The sequence below is a fragment of the Pezoporus occidentalis genome, unplaced genomic scaffold (genome assembly GCF_034315485.1).
Source record: "Pezoporus occidentalis ecotype Australia unplaced genomic scaffold, CSIRO_AGI_Poc_V1 ctg46, whole genome shotgun sequence".
In the NCBI taxonomy this organism is placed as follows: Eukaryota; Metazoa; Chordata; class Aves; order Psittaciformes; family Psittacidae; genus Pezoporus; species Pezoporus occidentalis.
The window spans coordinates 1,251,872-1,269,941 of record NW_026915791.1 but is presented as its reverse complement, the minus strand read 5'-3'; the positions used below and the strand labels follow the sequence as shown (position 1 = coordinate 1,269,941).

Sequence of the window (18,070 nt, the reverse complement as noted above, 5' to 3'; positions counted from 1 at the left end):
TCCCTTCCAATCTGGGATTCTATGATTCTACGCACCACTGAGACAATATCAATAAATGAGGTGTATAAGCAAGCAAAGGGAGCTTTTCAAACCCCCACAGTACACCGGGATATCACAGAGCACAGCAGAACCGCAGTCCACAACTGTCTGGAGTTGCCAAGCAGCTGATGTGCACCACGCAGTGCTTCACTCATCTCTCCTGCCAGCTCCAACAAGCAAACTCCTTCCCAAGCAGCGAGGTATCTCCATCAACAAAAATATGTAACTCTGGCATGTTAGAGAAAACCTTAATTATTTAAAATGCATACCATCTTAATTACTTAATCTGATTAGTGTAGCCTCCTCTAACGTTTCAGAACATAATCCTACCTTCACCTTATTAGGGTGTGCAAAGAAAAAATTAACATTTTCTGGTACTCCATCTATTAAAATATAAAAAGCAGCATTTCAGAAAAACGAAACAAAAAACCCATGTGATGCTCTCTTTGATCAGCTGCAAGTGAAACATAAAAGGCTCCTTTGAGGTAAACTGGATGCTACATTTTCTATTTTAATGGATAGCAATTTTTATCAACTGCTGATGTGACCAAAGAAAGCAGTTTGTGGGGAGGAGAGGGGGTTACTTACACTGGAACAGCTGTTTCCCTATTGCATTCTGCATATCCTTATTACAGTAATGGTGCTCTTGTTAGGAAAACTGATGATGATTTCATATGACACTCCTTAGTTCACGGCAAGACTTTACAAATGCTCAGTGAACACCTGACAAAATCCAGCCTGACTCATGACTAAATTAGCCTGCATTTTATGCTGGAAAAAACTCTTCAGAAATGTTTGACTCAATAAAGCTCACATTTAGCTGTGAATAGCACATGCTTCCATCATTCCTAAGCATTAAAAGAAATATGTGATTAAACTTTACCTACCTTTTTTGCTGTTGAGGCTATGAACAGTTTATTTGATGTTTTATTCCTAGAGTACAGCACCTGCATTCACACCTCTGCAGTGCACTGCAGATACATTCAGTGTTCACTACAACCTCCTCCTGCTCCAACAAGAAAATTAAGTGTTAAATGCAAAAAAATCTGGGGCAGAAATCACAGCATCCACAGTGAGGGACACCATTGAAAGACAAGCAAGCAATAGACTCCTGGAATTCCTTGGGACTGAGAGACTCGTGCATCTGAGCACATCACAAATGGAGAGCACAGCACGCTCTGACTGAGGACAACAGTGCTGCTTTATGTCAGGAAGTGCAGTTAACCCCTAACCAGACAAACTGGGATCCGCCAAAACTCTAGTTTATTAAAGAAGTTCAGTTTATGCCTACCAATCACCTGACACAGGGAAGAACAAAAAACAAAAAACATTTGTGCTATGCAGAGCACCCCCTTTCTCCACCCCAGTTCCCAGTAGGCAGCAAGGTGCATGTCCCAGCATGCAGGTCCCTGGAGGAGCAGCAGCCCTGGTTGAGCTCAGGGTGCAAAATCACCAAGCTCAGGAAGCAGAAGGTATCTCCTAGCTGCACAAGGAGAGTAGCTACTTGTTGACAGGCTGGCCATCAGCACAGCACTCCACTCCTACAAGTGGAAAGAAAACACAGCAAAACAGAGGCAGGGAGAAAATGAGGGGTCTTCCAAAAGCAGATCCTCCCACGCATTGCTTTCCAGGACAGCCACGCTTCCTGACACTCTCTTCACAAAGAACCAGCAACAAGTGCATGTCTAAGCCCCTTGATTTCAAGGGGATAAAATCATAGAATCACAGAATGGTTTGTGTTTGAAGGGACCATAAAGATCACCCAGTTCCAGCCCCCTGAAACACCTTCCACTAGACCAGGTTGCTCCAAGCCCCATCCAACCTGGTCTCGAACACTGCCAGGGATGGGACAGCCACAGCAACTCTGGGCAACCTGTGCCAGTGTCTCACCACCATTACAGGGAAGAACTTCCTGATTATCTGATCTATATTTACCCTTTTTAGTTTAAAGCCATTATCCAATAATGCTGCATAGGAGAAGACTGTCAGAAGGATGGATATGAGGAGGTGGAATCCACTACAGCTCTGCATGAGAAAGCCTCAGTACTTATTAGGTCATTTTGCATCCCAAATAGTCAAAATAACTTAGCTCACTGGGAGCAGAGAGCACACAACTCTCAAGATGGCTGGATTATGTGTGGCAGCAGCAGCTGCTGCCTCCCCATTTCTGGAGTTTGGTCAGGGCAAGGGGACAAACGTGAGGACCCCATCCCTTGCCAGAGAGCAACTGGGCAAGAACTCAGGCATTGCTCTCCCTCCCTTCAGCACATTTTCCATCTCAGAACACACTGCTCATGACAGGATAATGTAACCTGAGGTGTGACAGAGGTGAAAGACACGGAAAAAAAAACCCAAACAATGTAGCTGAGGTTATGCTGACAAACAAGGTCTTTATCATTCAGCCTTTAGTGGACAGGCAAGATACAAAATCTCAGCCAGCCCCTGCTCTTTTAGAAGATGCTGCTTCCTCTGACCCTTGTGGTCCAAATGCCACTCCTAACCTTAGGACAGTCACAGTCGTTGCTGCCACTAGTCAGTGGACAGTGACTAGGACAGTCACTAGTCGTTGCTGATGCCCCAGCACAGGCTAGATCAGCCAAAGAAGGGAAGGATAAGCTGCATCCCTCCATGGGCTGTGCAAGAGGGTCTTATTAGTGTAAATAAAAAGGCACCTATTAGCTACATAAAAGAGCAAATAACTTGTGTCACAGGGATAAGTGTCCTTACACATATCTTGTGGAGCTGACAAGCAGGTACAGCACAACACTCAGTTCCTGGGCTAACAGCTGTTAAAGTGACAGGTCTGAATGGTGGCACAACAGCTCCTTACCCTGAGGGACATGCAGCTGGCCCCAGCAGGTCTGACACAGACCATGAGCTCAGCCCTACCACCGGGGACAGGGGAGGACACATCACATCACCCTCATTCTCAGACAGAAATGGGTTTTGCAGGATTCTGTTAATAAATCCGAAACAACCTTTGGGCAGAATTCTGAATGCAGTAATTTATGAAAAGAGGGCTGCATTTGCCCACCCACCATTAGCCTCACCTGAGCATGGATGTGGCATTTCAAAAACTTAATCAAGGAAAATTAGTTTCCATGGCAACTAATGGCACATTTAATAGATCAAGTGATGAGTGCTGTATATAAGAATGCTGCAAATTATGAATAGCAGTGCTATATCAAATGCTGCACAATCACTCCACAGATAACAAGCAGACAATCATGTGTTGGGGTGCTCAGAGCTTTCTGTATAATTAGGAATGAGGCTAAGTTTTGGGGAGCAGCAGTATGCAAGGGTTTGTAATCTCTTCCCTTTGTAATAGCTACTGTAGCCTTCCATTACTCTCTCAAAAGGTTTCACTGATACTGATTAGAATGCAACAATTTTTAAGCAAAGTTGCACAACAGTTTCCAGCTTGAAAGTGCAACCACCACCCTGAATAGAGGATTTTCCCCATCTCTACCTGCCTGTAACTAATACTAGGGGGAATTTTGTGGCATGTTGTAGGAAGCCAGTTAAGACTAAATCTGAAGACACATTTTCAAAGAGAGGCCCCTACAGAGCAGCATCACTTCAACATGACTTGGAGCAGATCAGAAAGAGGCACATGCGAGTCATCAGCCTGTTACAGAGCTACATCAATGGATCAAAAAGTTAAAAGCGATGCCTGGAAAGACAAAAAGACATAAATGTGCACTTCGGGAAAGCACACAGGAGCACTGACAAGAAAAGGAGAAAACAAACACTCATTCCTTCTCTCAGACTTCCACCTGAAGCAGGCACCCACCACAGGCAGCCTCAAATCACACAGGGTGTCATTAAGAAGCCTAAAGAGGCAGCAGAGTGGCCTGGCACCATGTCATGCACACTCACACCAGCCCTGCCAACTTTCACAGAATCACTGAATGGTTTGGGTTGGAAGGGACTTTAAAGCTTATCCAGTTCCAGTCCCCTGCTACAGGCAGGGACACTTTCCACTAGACCAGGTTGCTTTTCTTCTCTGAAGCCATGAGGAGAGGAACCCCATGAGCAACACTTTCTCTTGCCTCTTCCAATCCATGAAGGAAGGAGGTGAAAATGTGGGTCCTACCTAGTTTGGTCTGATTCTCTATTGCTGACATCCTCCTGCTACAGTCCCTCATGTCCATGGGGAGGGAGTGTAAAGTAACACTGACCCCCCATGCATGGGGCAGAAGCAGAAAGCGCTTTCCCACAGGAAGCTGAAAGCACCCTCATGCAGATAGGCACACTAGCACTGGGAGTATCAAACCTGCTCTCTGCCCCAGGGAGAGTTCTCAGAGCTAAAAGCATTTCCTTCCAGGCATTACAGTGTGCACACAAAGGTACTCATTTGTAATTGTGTCCTAGGTAAAAAAAAATTGGATATTCAGGAGCCACCTTGCAAAACTAAGGCAAAGGACACATCTTCAACCTTCTGAGAGAGACTGTTTTTCCTCTCTTTATATCCCAAGGGAGCTTTTAATGTGGCAGAAAGGAAAATCAGATAGATACTGTGATGGTAACAGCAGTCCCACAGCACAGGAGGCTGCAACGGAGCATCAGCAAGGTCTCCTCTCCTTGAAGATGTTCCACAGAATCGTGAGGGTTGAGAAGAAAGGTGCATGGGGCAACAGAGCAAATAGAGGAGTCTTTGGAGACTCCCTAAGGACCATATCTACTCACAGCAGTTTACAGCAATGGTCCAAGGCTCACCTGCAGGCATCTAACCCACAGAGTCAAGGAGCAACTTTTAGGCCAACAGGAAGGCAATGACTGCAGAAACATCAAACAAAAAGACCTTATGTCCTTTACAGCCACACAGAGGGCTCAGCATGGTCTTTCTCAGGGCTTTACTTCTTAAGAAGACCCACTCTATAGTGCTGGTATATGCTGCAGACCATCTGGCACAAACCTGCTGTCATCCACCTAAGACCTTGAGAGGACTCACAGGAGGAAAGTGCACAGGAGGTTTTCTTCTGCCATTAAATACTTGGCTTTCAAACTGCCTCTCAATAGTTGTGGAGACCTACTGTGAGCTCAGAATCAGGAAAACAGGTGAATGCAGCTAATTAGCCCCCAAAACAAAAAGAAAAAAAAATCTTTGTTAAGTAAAGTGCATGATTTTAAAGAGAGTTTAATTTTCTAGTGTAATTAACTGTAGCTCCAAACCCTCAGCTACCAAGGCACCCAATTATGAAACTCCGTTTGCAAATCAGGAGAACTTTCCACGTTAGCATTTGCACCCAATCTTACATGCTGTTCCCAGAATGGAAGGCTTGCTTATTACTCACACCAGCCTTACATATTGAATGATCTTTTTACTTGAGCTCTGCTCCCATAGCTGCCTGGCTCCCGTAGCTCACTAAGCAGGAACAGCAGACATTCTGTTAACGAACCAGCACAATGTTTGTGAAAGCTGAAGCCCAAAATTCACTTCTTGTCTTCATGCAGTGTCTACAGGTGGAACCTGGCGGCCTCCATTTAGCTGTAATGCCATCACCTATGATGGCCAAAGCAACAGCAATTGGCAGAGAAACAAGGCAAGAGAACAGCATGTGCAGAAATCAGTTTGCTCTTGGCATCCCTGCAGCGATGCACCACTTTCCTGCTAACATCCACGCTCCCCTCCATGAGCCACTGCCACACTGTTTTGGCATTTCTGCTCCACAATACATCTAGCAGCCTTTATTTCAGAAAATAATTCCTAATGATCCCTTATCTGATTGCTGCTGAAGTTTAAGGAGTGGTATAGGACAGTGCTTGGCTGTCCTGGTTTTGGCTGGGATACAATTCATTTTCTTCCTAGCAGCTGGTCCAGCACTGTGCTTTGGCTTTAGTGTGAGAACAACGCTGATAACACACCAATGTTTTAGCTGTTGCTCAGTAGCACTTACCCTGATCAAGCACTTTTCAGTCTCTCATGCTATGCCAGTGAGGAAGGGCACAAGAAGCCAGCAGGGAGCAGAGACAGGACAGCTGGCCCAAATTAGCCAAACGGATATTCATACCACAACAGGAAAAAAGGAAACTAATCATTTAAGAAAAGGAAGGAAAAAAAATTAAAAAAAAAGACTAAAGCAGGCTATGGCAATTCATTGATTTAAGTGACCTGGTTTCTTGTGAAAGCTCACTTGGAGTATTGTGTGCAGTTCTCGTGTCCTCAACATAAAAAGGACATGGAACTGTTGGAACAAGTCCAGAGGAGGGCCACAAGGATGATCAGGGGACTGGAGCACCTCCCGTATGAAGATAGGCTGAGGAAGTTGGGGCTGTTCAGCCTGAAGAAGAGAAGGCTGAGTGGAGACCTCATAGCAGCCTTCCAGTATCTGAAGGGGGGCTATAAACATGCTGGGGAGGGATTCTTCATTAGGGACTGTAGTGATAGGACAAGGGGTAACGGGTTAAATCTTAAACAGGGGAAGTTTAGATTGGATATAAGGAGGAAATTCTTTACTGCAAGGGTGGTGAGGCACTGGAATGGGTTGCTCAAGGAAGCTGTGAATGCTCCATCCCTGGCGGTGTTCAAGGCCAGATTGGGCAGAGCCTTGGATGACATGGTTTAGTGTGAGGTGTCCCTGCCCATGGCAGGGGGGTTGGAACTAGATGATCTTAAGGTCCTTTCCAACCCTAACTATTCTATGATTCTATGATTCTAAAACCCTGCGAGGACTTCCAGCCAGCAGTAACACCAGTATGGTACACCATGTATATCCATGGACAGCATCACCTGGCAGTCATTATGACAACACAACTTGGACACTCACTGCTGCTGCTGTGGTGGGAGAATTGAATATGATACAGTCTCCAAGAACTGAACACACAGTCCCACGAATAACTCTGGAGACCAAAAAGCTTTTGCAAGGCAGAGGTCCAAGCCACGCCAGCATCTGCAAAGACCAGTTCTTGCAAGGAGAGATGCAGGACACATGGTCTCATAGGTTAACTCACAGCACACTTTCTTTTTCTCCTTAATTGATAAGTGTTTTCTGCTTGGGGGAAGGAAATACAATGAACACCAACAGGGGATTTTACAAATGCCTAGTTCTGGGCTGCTTATTTCTTACAGCATTTAAAACAAAAGAAGTTTCTATGTATGTCAATAATAATTGAAAAAAGTTTGAGAAAAACTTGCAAGTTGAACAGCCTTCTTAGAATAGATTCATAATTACGTATTTTATAAACTCACTTCCAAAGGTCTGATAAAATATCGGTTTGAAAATAATTTCCATAGAATTTGCAAATCTGATAACCCTCTGTGCAAAAATCAGTAAAAAATTGAAATACTGAAAATATAGGCAATTACCACAAAATGTATATGGAAGTCTCATACACAACAAAATAAAAATGCACTTTCACCACTTCCATATATAAGAATAGGAGGCATCCTGCTGGATACTTCTCCTCAAAGTCACCTCATAGTCAAGGCTGTCTGAGCATGAGAATCCAACAAGATATTGTCAAGTTTCATACATAAATTCCACACATATAAAAACGAAAAGTTTGAAAATAAATGCCGTATCCCCTCTTCAAGCCAGCAACTATCTCTTGTTCGTAACAGAAACACACTGCAGACCTCCTGCTGAAGAGCCAGAATGTATTCAACAAGCAAAATAAATAAAAACCTCAAACTATCTGTATTTAAAATACCAAGAGTAATTACTGGCATGTAAGAGTCGTTCTCTGGCAGCTGGGAATGGTGAGCACCAGCTTGCTGATTTTACATCCACCCTGATCTCCTGCCTGACCTTCATCTGTGGTTTTTCCCAGCAGCCCCATTGACAAAACTCGCACAAATATTAGTGAGATTCCTGGCAGTCTTGTCTACTAGAAGCCAAATTTCTTGGGCAACCAGTCCAAGGGGCTGCAGGCCCTCCAGACTTCCATGCCAAAGTTTAAATCTGGCAATGGAAAAACCTATGGTGTCTTAGGCCCTATTATTTTTTTTCCCATACTTTCTGGAGCACTAAAATTGAATGGATATTTAATAGGAAGGTCATAAAAAGGCTAATGTTCAAATGCAGTCTTGCCAAGCCTCCCGTATTTTGCTGCAGAATCATCCATTTGAGACTACCAAAACTACTCCGTTGTTCCCAGGCAGTTTATCTGCAAAAAATACTGCGAGTGTGAGAGAGCTGTAACATGGGACCAAGCAACCGAGGTGCTGGCTGACAAAGAAAATCTATAAACAGCTAAAACAGAGATAAATCAATTTTTCATCCTGAATCCCAGAGGAGAAAATAGAGACTTTTATGAAAAAGAGCAGCCACGTGGTTGCTTTCTCGATATGAGATTTTGGTTGAACAGCTTTTTTTTGATTCAGCAGCATCGTAAGCTTTGTTACTGCTTGAGATCGGACCTTTCATAGCTGGTCCAAAGCATTTCCTGGCAGCTGGCTCTGAAGCTGCCTTGGGCTGGGGGTTTGAGAGGCATCTTTGATTTGAGCTGCACCAAACCTTGCAGGCTGCGGGGCAGCTTTGCTGGAGCAGATGGGTTGAGAAAGAAACTTTCTTCAAGGAAGCTCACTGGAAGTGTCAATCTGCCTTTATCCTGCTCCCTTTTACCTGCACATGAACATGCTATTTATTTCCACCCAAATAGATGGTACGCCACAAACTGCTGCATCCAGAGCCATCTGCTTTGGACATTAAAAAGTTGTTAAATAAGCCTAGAAAAGAAACATTTGAGAAAGCAGAATAAATCCAACATTACTAACAGGGATTGAGAGGCATGGACTTGTTTCAGGGATGCGGCAGGACACAGCAGCCAGCCTGAAGCAGATCCCATCTGCCCCAAGTTCAACAGCACCAAACACCTTAACAAATGACCTAAAAAGCACCCAGGTGTCCGCAGGCAGTAGGTGCTCTCTTCCTGCATCAGTCAGTGCAATATTAAAACGTTATGATCAACTTCTGTGAATGAGGTCTGTGTCAGCCCAAGTTTTATCACTTGGCTCTTTCGATGAACAGCCACCAGCATCTTCCCCAACAACGTTCAATGCGTCACCAGTCTTCCATGGTGTGAGCACGATCAGAGAGAAGAGGGCAATCAGCAATTGCAGAAAACACAACAGCAGGACAATAAATACTTTTCATAACTTATGAAGCAGTGAACATTTAACTTCACAATAACAGAACATCATTGTTCTTATTTGGGGTGTTACCATCATAGAATTGTATCTTCTAGTTTTTAAAGCCATTCCCCCTTGTCCTAATCCTACATGCGCTTCTAAAAAGCCCCTATCCAGCTTTCTTGTTAGCCCCTTTATGCACTAGAAGCTGTTCTAAGGTCTTCCTGCAGCCTTCTCTTCTCCAGGTTAAACAATCTTATATCTCTCAGCCTGTCTCCACTCCAGAGGTGCTCCAGCCCACAGAGCATCTTCATGCCTTCTCTGGACTCACTCCAACAGGTCCATGTCCTTCTTATGTTGGAGGCCCCAGAACTGAACACAGTACTCCAGGGGGTGGTCTCACATGAGCAGAGTAGACGGGGAGAATCACCTCCCTTGACCTGCTGGTCACATTCCTTTTGATGCAGCCAAGCACATGGTTGGTTTCTGGGCTGCAAGCACACATTGACAGCTCATGTTGAGCTTCTTGTCAACCAACACCCGAAAGTCCTTCTCCTCAGGGCTGTTCTCAATCCAGTCTCAGCCCAGCCTGTATTTGTTCTTGGGACTGCCCTGAACCAAGTGCAGGACCTTGCACTTGGCCTTGTTGAACTTCATGAGGCTGGCACAGACGCAGCTCTCCAGCCTGTCCACATCACTCTGGATGACATGCCTTCCCCCCAGTGTGTCAACCACACCACACAACCGGACACTTAGTCGAGTCTTTTGGGGTTTTTTAGGCTACTGCTTTCTTTCTCCTTCATCTGGCAAAGGCTAGACAGAGATTACTTAATTCAAAAGAAAAATGTCTTGGTTTATAGCATAGCTTTAATGTGTGACTACAGCTCAGTGTAAAACTGTATGTAATTTTCTAAGACACAGCCAGACCTATGCCTTCTCTGAAACAGCACAAGCTAAACTTCAACTTCTTCATTCTTAAATCTTCTCATTAAACTGGAAACAGCTATGGAAGAATCAGCATGTCTCACTGTCTTGGAGGAACATCAAGTCTGCAGACTTGAGGTCTCTCAGTCCCTTTCCCCAGCAGTACTTTACAGCTCCTACCTGTTCTCGGCAATTTCAAGAGAGAGGTGTTCAATTCTTCACCTTGCAAAGAAATTCCTTCCAAGGTATTTTGGTGTTCATACTCTCATACAAGCATGAGAGCTGTGAAACGTAGCCACATCAGCTAATTACAGGCATGCCCTCAGGTCTCAGCATGCAGCTTGTTTGCCAACAGAGCAAGATGAGGGGAAGCAGCAGAAGACAAAGACATGGTCACTTTGAGGGAACAGACAGTGGGTTTGGTTCAAAGAGGAAAAGAAAATATAGAAATGGAAAAGCAGAGCATGGTGGAGAATAAAGCATTTACACCCGCACAGGTCTTGAAAGGTCCTGATCTAATATAACCTACTGACAGGGTGCCCTAGACACAATGGGGTGGTGATGGGGACCCATACACCAGGTCAGCACAAGTTGATGAGCCTCTTTAGCAGAAGATGAAACCAACTTGTGCAGACTCAGGGACAGACAGAGCAGAGGAAAGAAGCAGTGTCACCGGGCACGGTGGGGGCTCACCTGTGGCCGAGGATGGCCAGTGACCAGGCAGGTCAGCTCCAGCGTCTCACCCTCACGGATGGTGTAGACCCTCTCCGAGTAGCGCTCCTCCTCGATGTTGCATGCCAGGCCTGAGTGCACGATCCGCACAGTGGGGGGAGCTGAAACACCCAGAGAGAAAAACTAGGTGAGCATCACCGCCTGGGGCTCACACAGACCCGTCTGCACTGCAGCAGTCTGGGGCCCTGCAGACCCCTAGATGGGAGCACTGGGGATGAGTATCTTCACCATGCAAAATACTATTCTGCTTACTCATCACATGCATATGGTGGTGGATGCCTCACCTCCAAAAACCTTCTAGGCCAGGTTGAACAGGACTCTGAGCAATCTGATCTACTTGAAGGTGTCCCAGTTCATTGCAGGGGGGTTGGAATTAGATGAGCTTTAAGGTCCCTTCCAACCCAAACCATTCTATGAGTCTACATTCATTGCCAGAAGATATTGCCACAGTATTTATTAATACCCAGCAATGCCCTGAGCCAAACCTTCACAAACTCATTTGCATTCCAGTGATTTTTGTTTCAATTTCCAAATGAACTCTGCATTATTGTTCTTTCCATTATATATCTTTCTAAATGTATTATCACACTCATTATGCAAATGAGAAGCCTTAATTAAACCATTAAAATTAAGCAGAAGAAACAGTGGGACTGATGCTGCTTCCTTTCAAAGTCGATACCAAAATCCTGTTGCTGTCAGAGGGCCCAGGATTTGGACCAGAGGTTAAGTTTAAGCAGAACCCTTACTTTAATTTTCTTGCATATGCAACCTGAACTACAGGAAATTATTCTGTTTTACATGTTGTACATGTAGCAAAACTTCCATGTTGTTGCTAATACTCAAATACAAATTACAGCTCTGCTTCAGCAAGTCTCCAAAGCATGTTCCTGGTTCTATGATTTCCTTTATTGCTGAATGGTGAAATTCACAACTATTAAAATTTTCAGAGATAAAGAAACTGAATTACAATCCTACTGCCAAATAAAGTAACATAAACAGTGGAAGAGATAAAACATAATTGTGGTGAGTTCTAAAGACCCAGCATTTCACCCTGTCTACTCATCAGCACACTGCTCCTTTTCAGTAAAAGCAGATGCCCCTTAAAGTCTTAAGTGAAGTCTTAAACCACAACCAGCAAGCAGAACAATTAGAACTGAGCCCAAAGGGACTCCTGTCCCCATTCCCCATGGACAGGAGACCCGTGCTGCTGGGATAACATCCATGCATTTTCCCCAACAGTAGTGACCTCTCCCAACTGCTGCTCCATTTCCAGGGCTCTGCACTGCACATTGCCTCCCTCTCACACCACTCCACTGCTTCTTTGCTCAATCTGCAATTGCTCAATTAATACACACCTCAGACACACGTGGGATCCCTGGGATGCATCACTGGTACCCCTGCAGAATCCCATCACCATGCCATTGCTGGTCCAAATTGAACACTACTCCCAGTTAACACAGTCCATTGTGGCATCAACTGCTGCACAAAGCCCAGAACTGATACAAGCCTGCTAACAATTCAAATTTCTGACCCTTCCTCTCCAGAGGCTGAAATAATTCAAAGGCTCAAGCAAAGGGTCCTGAAAAAGACAGTGTCAGGTCAACTATATGAACAGGAAGAGAATATTTCAGGCTGTGATGACTAGGCCTGACTTTCTCAGCTACCTTGCATCACCCTGTCTATCTCAGTTACTACATTTATATCATTTTCAATGTGCTTGGCCTAGATTAACCTCTTCAGCAAGTGTTTAACAAATAAAGAAACAAACCTCTCCTTGGCAGAACCTGTCTGCAGAGCACCAGGACAGGCAGAAGAGCTCATGCAGGGAATGGACGTTTCCTCAATTACTGATGTGTTCCCAAGTCACAGAATGGTTTGGGTTGGAAGGGACCTTAAAGATTATCCAGTTCCAAGCTCCCTGCCATGGGCAGGGACACCTTCCACTAGACCACGTTGCTCCAAGCCCCTGTCTCCAACCTGGCCTTGAACACTGACAGGGATGGGGCAGCCACAGCTTCTCTGGGCAACCTGTGCCAGCACCTCACCACCCTCACAGGAAAGAACTTCTCCTAATATCCAATCCAAATTTCTTCTCTGTCAGTTTAAGACCATTCCTTCTCATCCTATCCCTCCATGCCCTCATAAAAAGTTCATCTCCTGGGACTTCAGTCAAATAATACAAGGTGACCCAGCCCTGGACAACCACCAGGTCAGCAAATATAATGGCTTGGTGGGGCCACTCAAGACTAACCAAATGGGCAATAGAGCAAAAGGTGCCCCCCCCCATGCTCATACCCTCCCATCAGGCAGAGGGGAGGGAAGTGGGGGGTGGAAAGGGGATGAGGGGCGCAGCAGGTCAACAACAGCAGTGAGCTCCAGCACAGCCTCCAGCAAGCTCTGTGCCTCAAAACAAGTTTCAAGGACCTATCAGCTCACCCTCTCCACTTTTCTTTTGGCAGCCCCATTTAGCAAAGATGAATACAGGCTAAAGTATTCTTGCTTTTGGCAGTTCTGTGAGGCCAGGAAAACCTGCTCCCTAGCATCAACTACTTCCAAGTTCAACACAATGACTGAATATACACCCGATGCTCAGCCTATGGTCACGTTTAGTCAGACAAGCATATCTACCTGCGTCCCTGCCCAGGAGCTGCCTCAGATGTTCTTTACTGCTTAGAAAAAACAAATTGAACCTAGCCATCCCTTTGTACCACAGGTCCAGGCTTCTCTTTCTGACGGAGCTCATCATCCCTCCTGCAAGGCCAGAGATGTCCTTGTCTAGGAGCCAGTCCCATGTGTCACAGTCTGACTTCAAAATAATCCATTAACTCTCAATTTTTTTATATTTTTTTTTCCTAAGTAGGACAACAGCACTAATGGTCAGTGTTCTGCAGCTTTCCCTGTGCTAGAAGAGCTGATCTCCCTCCACAGACCTCAAGAGTCCAATGTCCTGGGATATGGAGCATCCTCTTTGTTCTGCATGCACAGCTGCTGTACAGCAGGGCTCTGGGCCACAGCTGGGGCTTTTATGATTTTCCACAATACAGATATTAAAATACTAAAATGTTAAAACAGAGCCATGGAGCAGAAAGGTAAAACAAGGTTCAGCATAGATCACAAGTCTTCTGATAAAATTAGAAGAGTCAGCAACATTATGCCAACATCCTCTTGCCTTTTAAATCCATATTACATTAATATTACATTTTCATTCATACGAAATTCATATAACTTCAAATTACATTTGAAGCATCCTTCATTTTAGTGTCTATGCCACTGCTCCACAGCTATTAGGTTTGGGAAGGCAATACATAAATGAAAAAATACCCCCCTGTGTGTTATTATGGCAAAAGATTACACTGCTTTAAGAGGAGATCAAACAAATAAAGGAAAATAAAAAAATAGTCTTACTACACTAAGTTTTAAAATCTTATGGTTGGGGAGACATTGCATAATTACGAAATGTCATCTCCCTCTCTACTGCAGGAATATTCACTACAGCTACTTTTTAAATAGGCCTCCAAGGATTTGATACCAGACGAGACATTAAAGTAATATATACTTGGCATTTATTTTGTTTGTGGCATTTTGGAAGAATTTCTCTTGTGATCATACACAGTAAATATTGCATGAAACAACCCATCCTCGTGCTGTTCCTCGCAGCTCGCACACACAAGTCAAAGAAAGCTCCTTATGACACTTAGGTAAGAAGGAAAAGGCTCAACAACAAAATCAAGTACAAATCCACCACACTTCTGCTGCAAAGAAGTTGTATGGCTCCATGAGATTGCTTTTTTCAGATGAAAAATGGTGCCAACCTGACTTTTCACCATATCTTGTTATATAATGATGTTACCTAGGTCCCTTTTATTGGTTGATCTTTTCCAGCAATTTCAATTCATTTCACTTCTCTGCCTCTAGCACACACATATACTCCTACACAAAAGATTTGGTTCAACTTGCAACAAGTTCCTCAGACATTACAGACCAGGGGAAAAAAAAAACAACAAAAACCAAATGCAATAAAAATTTATGTGAAGGCAAAATTAGATATGCCCCAAATTGAATATGTATGTGGGTATCTAGACACGCTTAATAAAAAAAGACAAAGGACAAACCAGATGCTGTAATGAATGCTAGCTAACTTCCAAGGGAAATATGCAGAATACATTTATTTTCAAAGGCAGTGCAAGAATAAGTAGAAAAGAGTCTTTTTCAAACCAAGCTGGTCACCCAGAAAAAGCAAATGAACAAGTGGCTTTAAACTGACAGAGGGGAGATATAGATTAGATATTAGGAAGAAGTTCTTTGTTGTGAGGGTGGTGAGGCACTGGCATAGGTTGTCCAGAGAAGCTGTGGCTGCCCCATCCCTGGCAGTGTTCAAGGCCAGGTTGGATGGGGCCTGGAGCAATCTGGTCTAGTGGAAGGTGTCCCTGCCTGTGGCAGAGGGGGTGGAACTGGATGATCCTTAAGGTCTCTTCCAACCCAAACCATTCTGTGATTCTATGATTTTAAGTACGAGTTGGGATAATACAAAGGAAATGCTTCACGACATACAGTAGGTTTGTGGAGTTGCGGGGCAAGTAAGACACCTTGGAAAGCCAGAGTGCTCCAGTCTGTCTTTCTACTTGAAGTGCTGGTAACTCTCCTGACCTTAATAACAACATTCACAATAACCGGTATTTTTCTAAAAAAGCTCAACTGCCATAATCATGGAAATAAATGATAATTTTAGTTCTTATTGGGAAAAAAAAAAAAGGAAGCTTTTAGTCTATGAGATTTCGATTGCACTGTTTCCTAACCACTCAAAAGAGAAAAGAGAAGACATGTTGAATTAAGAAAGCATTTATTCACAATTTCTAGGTTAATCTCAAAAGTTTCTAGGGCATGAGATATTTGTTTACATGTGACTTTATCACATCACCAAATTAAAAACTGACCAAAGAATAAATGGATTGATTTTTTTTTTTTTAAGAGCACTAAACATCCACAAATGGCATCATCAGCTACTCAGTCTTCCAGAGACAGCTGGAAGGTGAAGCCTCTCTCCTCCTCCTTCTTCACTTCTCCCCAGCCACCTCTGTCTTTCGGTACATAGTAATTCATCCTGGATATACACGCTTGGACTAAGACCAACAAATGAATCACATAAAACCTTTGCGAGAGTTTTCTTTCATGCTTTACTAGCACAAAACAGGGTCCTTGCCAGCTTCAGACACCTCCACCAGCTCACTGCGAGGAGAAGGAGAGCAGAGTATGCCTATGAGATGCAACAGCAACCACTTTGGTATTCTTTATCTTAAATAAGAAAGAATTCTTTAAAAGAGACATGGATCTAAGCCAATATTCCTGCCTGAAGAGTTATCATGGCTTTTTCCCCATCCTTCTCCAAACTGGAGTATGCTTACCATTCCAGAAACAGATGCCCACAGAGATCATATGCCATAGATCATAAGTTTTTAATACTTGCCCAGCAGCACAAACAATAAACAGCGGTGTAATGAGTTGTAAGGCAGAGGGACGGAGAAATAAATCTATCTGTTCCTAGAAAAAGTATTATGGTTCCCCTAACTCAATAGATACTCTGCTGATAAGCTTTGTAGTGTCAAAATTAGGTCAGCCTGTGACAGTAGTGTTGGGAAGCAGCAGTGTGATTTAATTAGCTCTGTGCCTTCTTATGTTAGTACTATCAATCAAGGAGGCTTCCTGAGCTCCAAAAATACGGTTTAAGTCACAGAGATATGGGTGAATATCAAGTAACGTGGCAAAAACACTCCAATCATAGAGGAAAAGAAGTTGACTTCAATCCTTGTCTTGCTAGTCTGGTGGGTAAGGTCAGCTCAGGGCCAGCCCAGAAGAGAAGAACACAGGATAGACGCTACTATGCACATGAAGGGAAAGCAGGCAGGAAATAGTTTGCACTGATGCGTAGAAACCTTTTAAACTATGGACCTCTTCCTGCTATCACTTACCTACTATGGCTACTGAAAGTAACGTATAGCCATAATCCTATTTAAAAAATAAAATAAATAAAAAAGAAATACTAAAGAGAAAATATTTCAAAGTTTTAACCAAATGCAATAATACCAAAATTTCCACAAGACCACCTGTGCTTGCTCAGTAGCACTTTGTATGATATGGATTGAACCAGGAATTTCATAACTGATTTCAAATGGCCTTTATTAGGGCAAGCCCCTTGCACAGGTCAACATCAAACCACCTCTAGCCACAGGCTTCCCATATGAGGTACCTGTCATTTTTCTCAGCTGGGGCCCAAGATGAAAAATATAATCAATAACCTTAATATTTATTAAATAAAACCAACTTGTATAACATTTCTCATTCCCCACTATCCCCCAAAGGATACTAAACTGAAGAGGAAAAAAAAAAAGTTCCAATAATAAATTTATTAGTGGACAGAACCTAACCTCCTGTTGGAAAAAGATGTCACAAATCTCACATTACCTGCAGCAAAATATTCTAAATTCTGCATTGATGAGAGTTATTGCCACAGGGCAGTTGATTCATCACAGCAATACCACTGAGACGCCTGGTCACTTCATTTGCAATTAGCAGAATTAAGAGCTGGTGAGAGTACAGGAAAACTTAATTCTGAGAGTTGCAAGCACATCTGCAATTACTTTAAATCATCTTTGTCTAAAAAAGGATTATTTTTTCCTTACTATGCTGCAGAACTGCATGAAATGCACTGGGGGCTCCACTCCTGCTAATTGGTTTTACATGGGAAGGCTCCTGATGCAAAGCAGCAGAGAGAAACTGCAGATATGATAAGTGAATGCTGCCCATATGCAGCCAGTGCTGATGCTGAGCAGTGGAGAGGCGAGGGCCTGAGCATGCAGATGTGCCTGTTCCAGTACCAACGCAGCTCCCCACAACAGGGTAGGAAAGCCCAGGGCTACAGAGCACCCAGAAGATGAGAAGCATTCTACGTTTTCAAGAAGAGTCATTATCGTTCTCCTATTTCACATATACATCTAATTTTAATTGCATTTTAAATAATCCTACAAGTTCCACAAATCATGAAGATCTTATCATTGTGCAGATTAAAGGAAATAATTACAAAACCCGAGCTCTGATATTTTTCAGAGTTTAATTCTCTCACCATTGTCCTCCAACAAGGTCTTGACCAAATCACTGCGTAAGTGGAACTTTTCACCAGCAAATAACTGGTCAAAGATCACAGAATATTATCACAGACTCATAGAATGGTTTGTATTGGAATTGAAAAAAACATCCAGTTCCAACACCCTGCCATGGGCAGGGACACCTTCCACTAGATCAAGTAAC

At 43.6% G+C, this 18,070-nt stretch overlaps 1 protein-coding gene across 1 annotated transcript in view; it reads right to left on the bottom strand.

Moving 5' to 3' along the window:
• Window positions 1-18,070, bottom strand: part of MDGA2 (MAM domain containing glycosylphosphatidylinositol anchor 2) — a 263,922-nt gene that overhangs the window by 232,206 nt on the left and 13,646 nt on the right. The window contains exon 2 of the mRNA XM_062635604.1: window positions 10,730-10,869. Coding sequence (XP_062491588.1) covers window positions 10,730-10,869 — 140 coding nt within the window. The remainder of the gene's footprint in view (window positions 1-10,729; window positions 10,870-18,070) is intronic.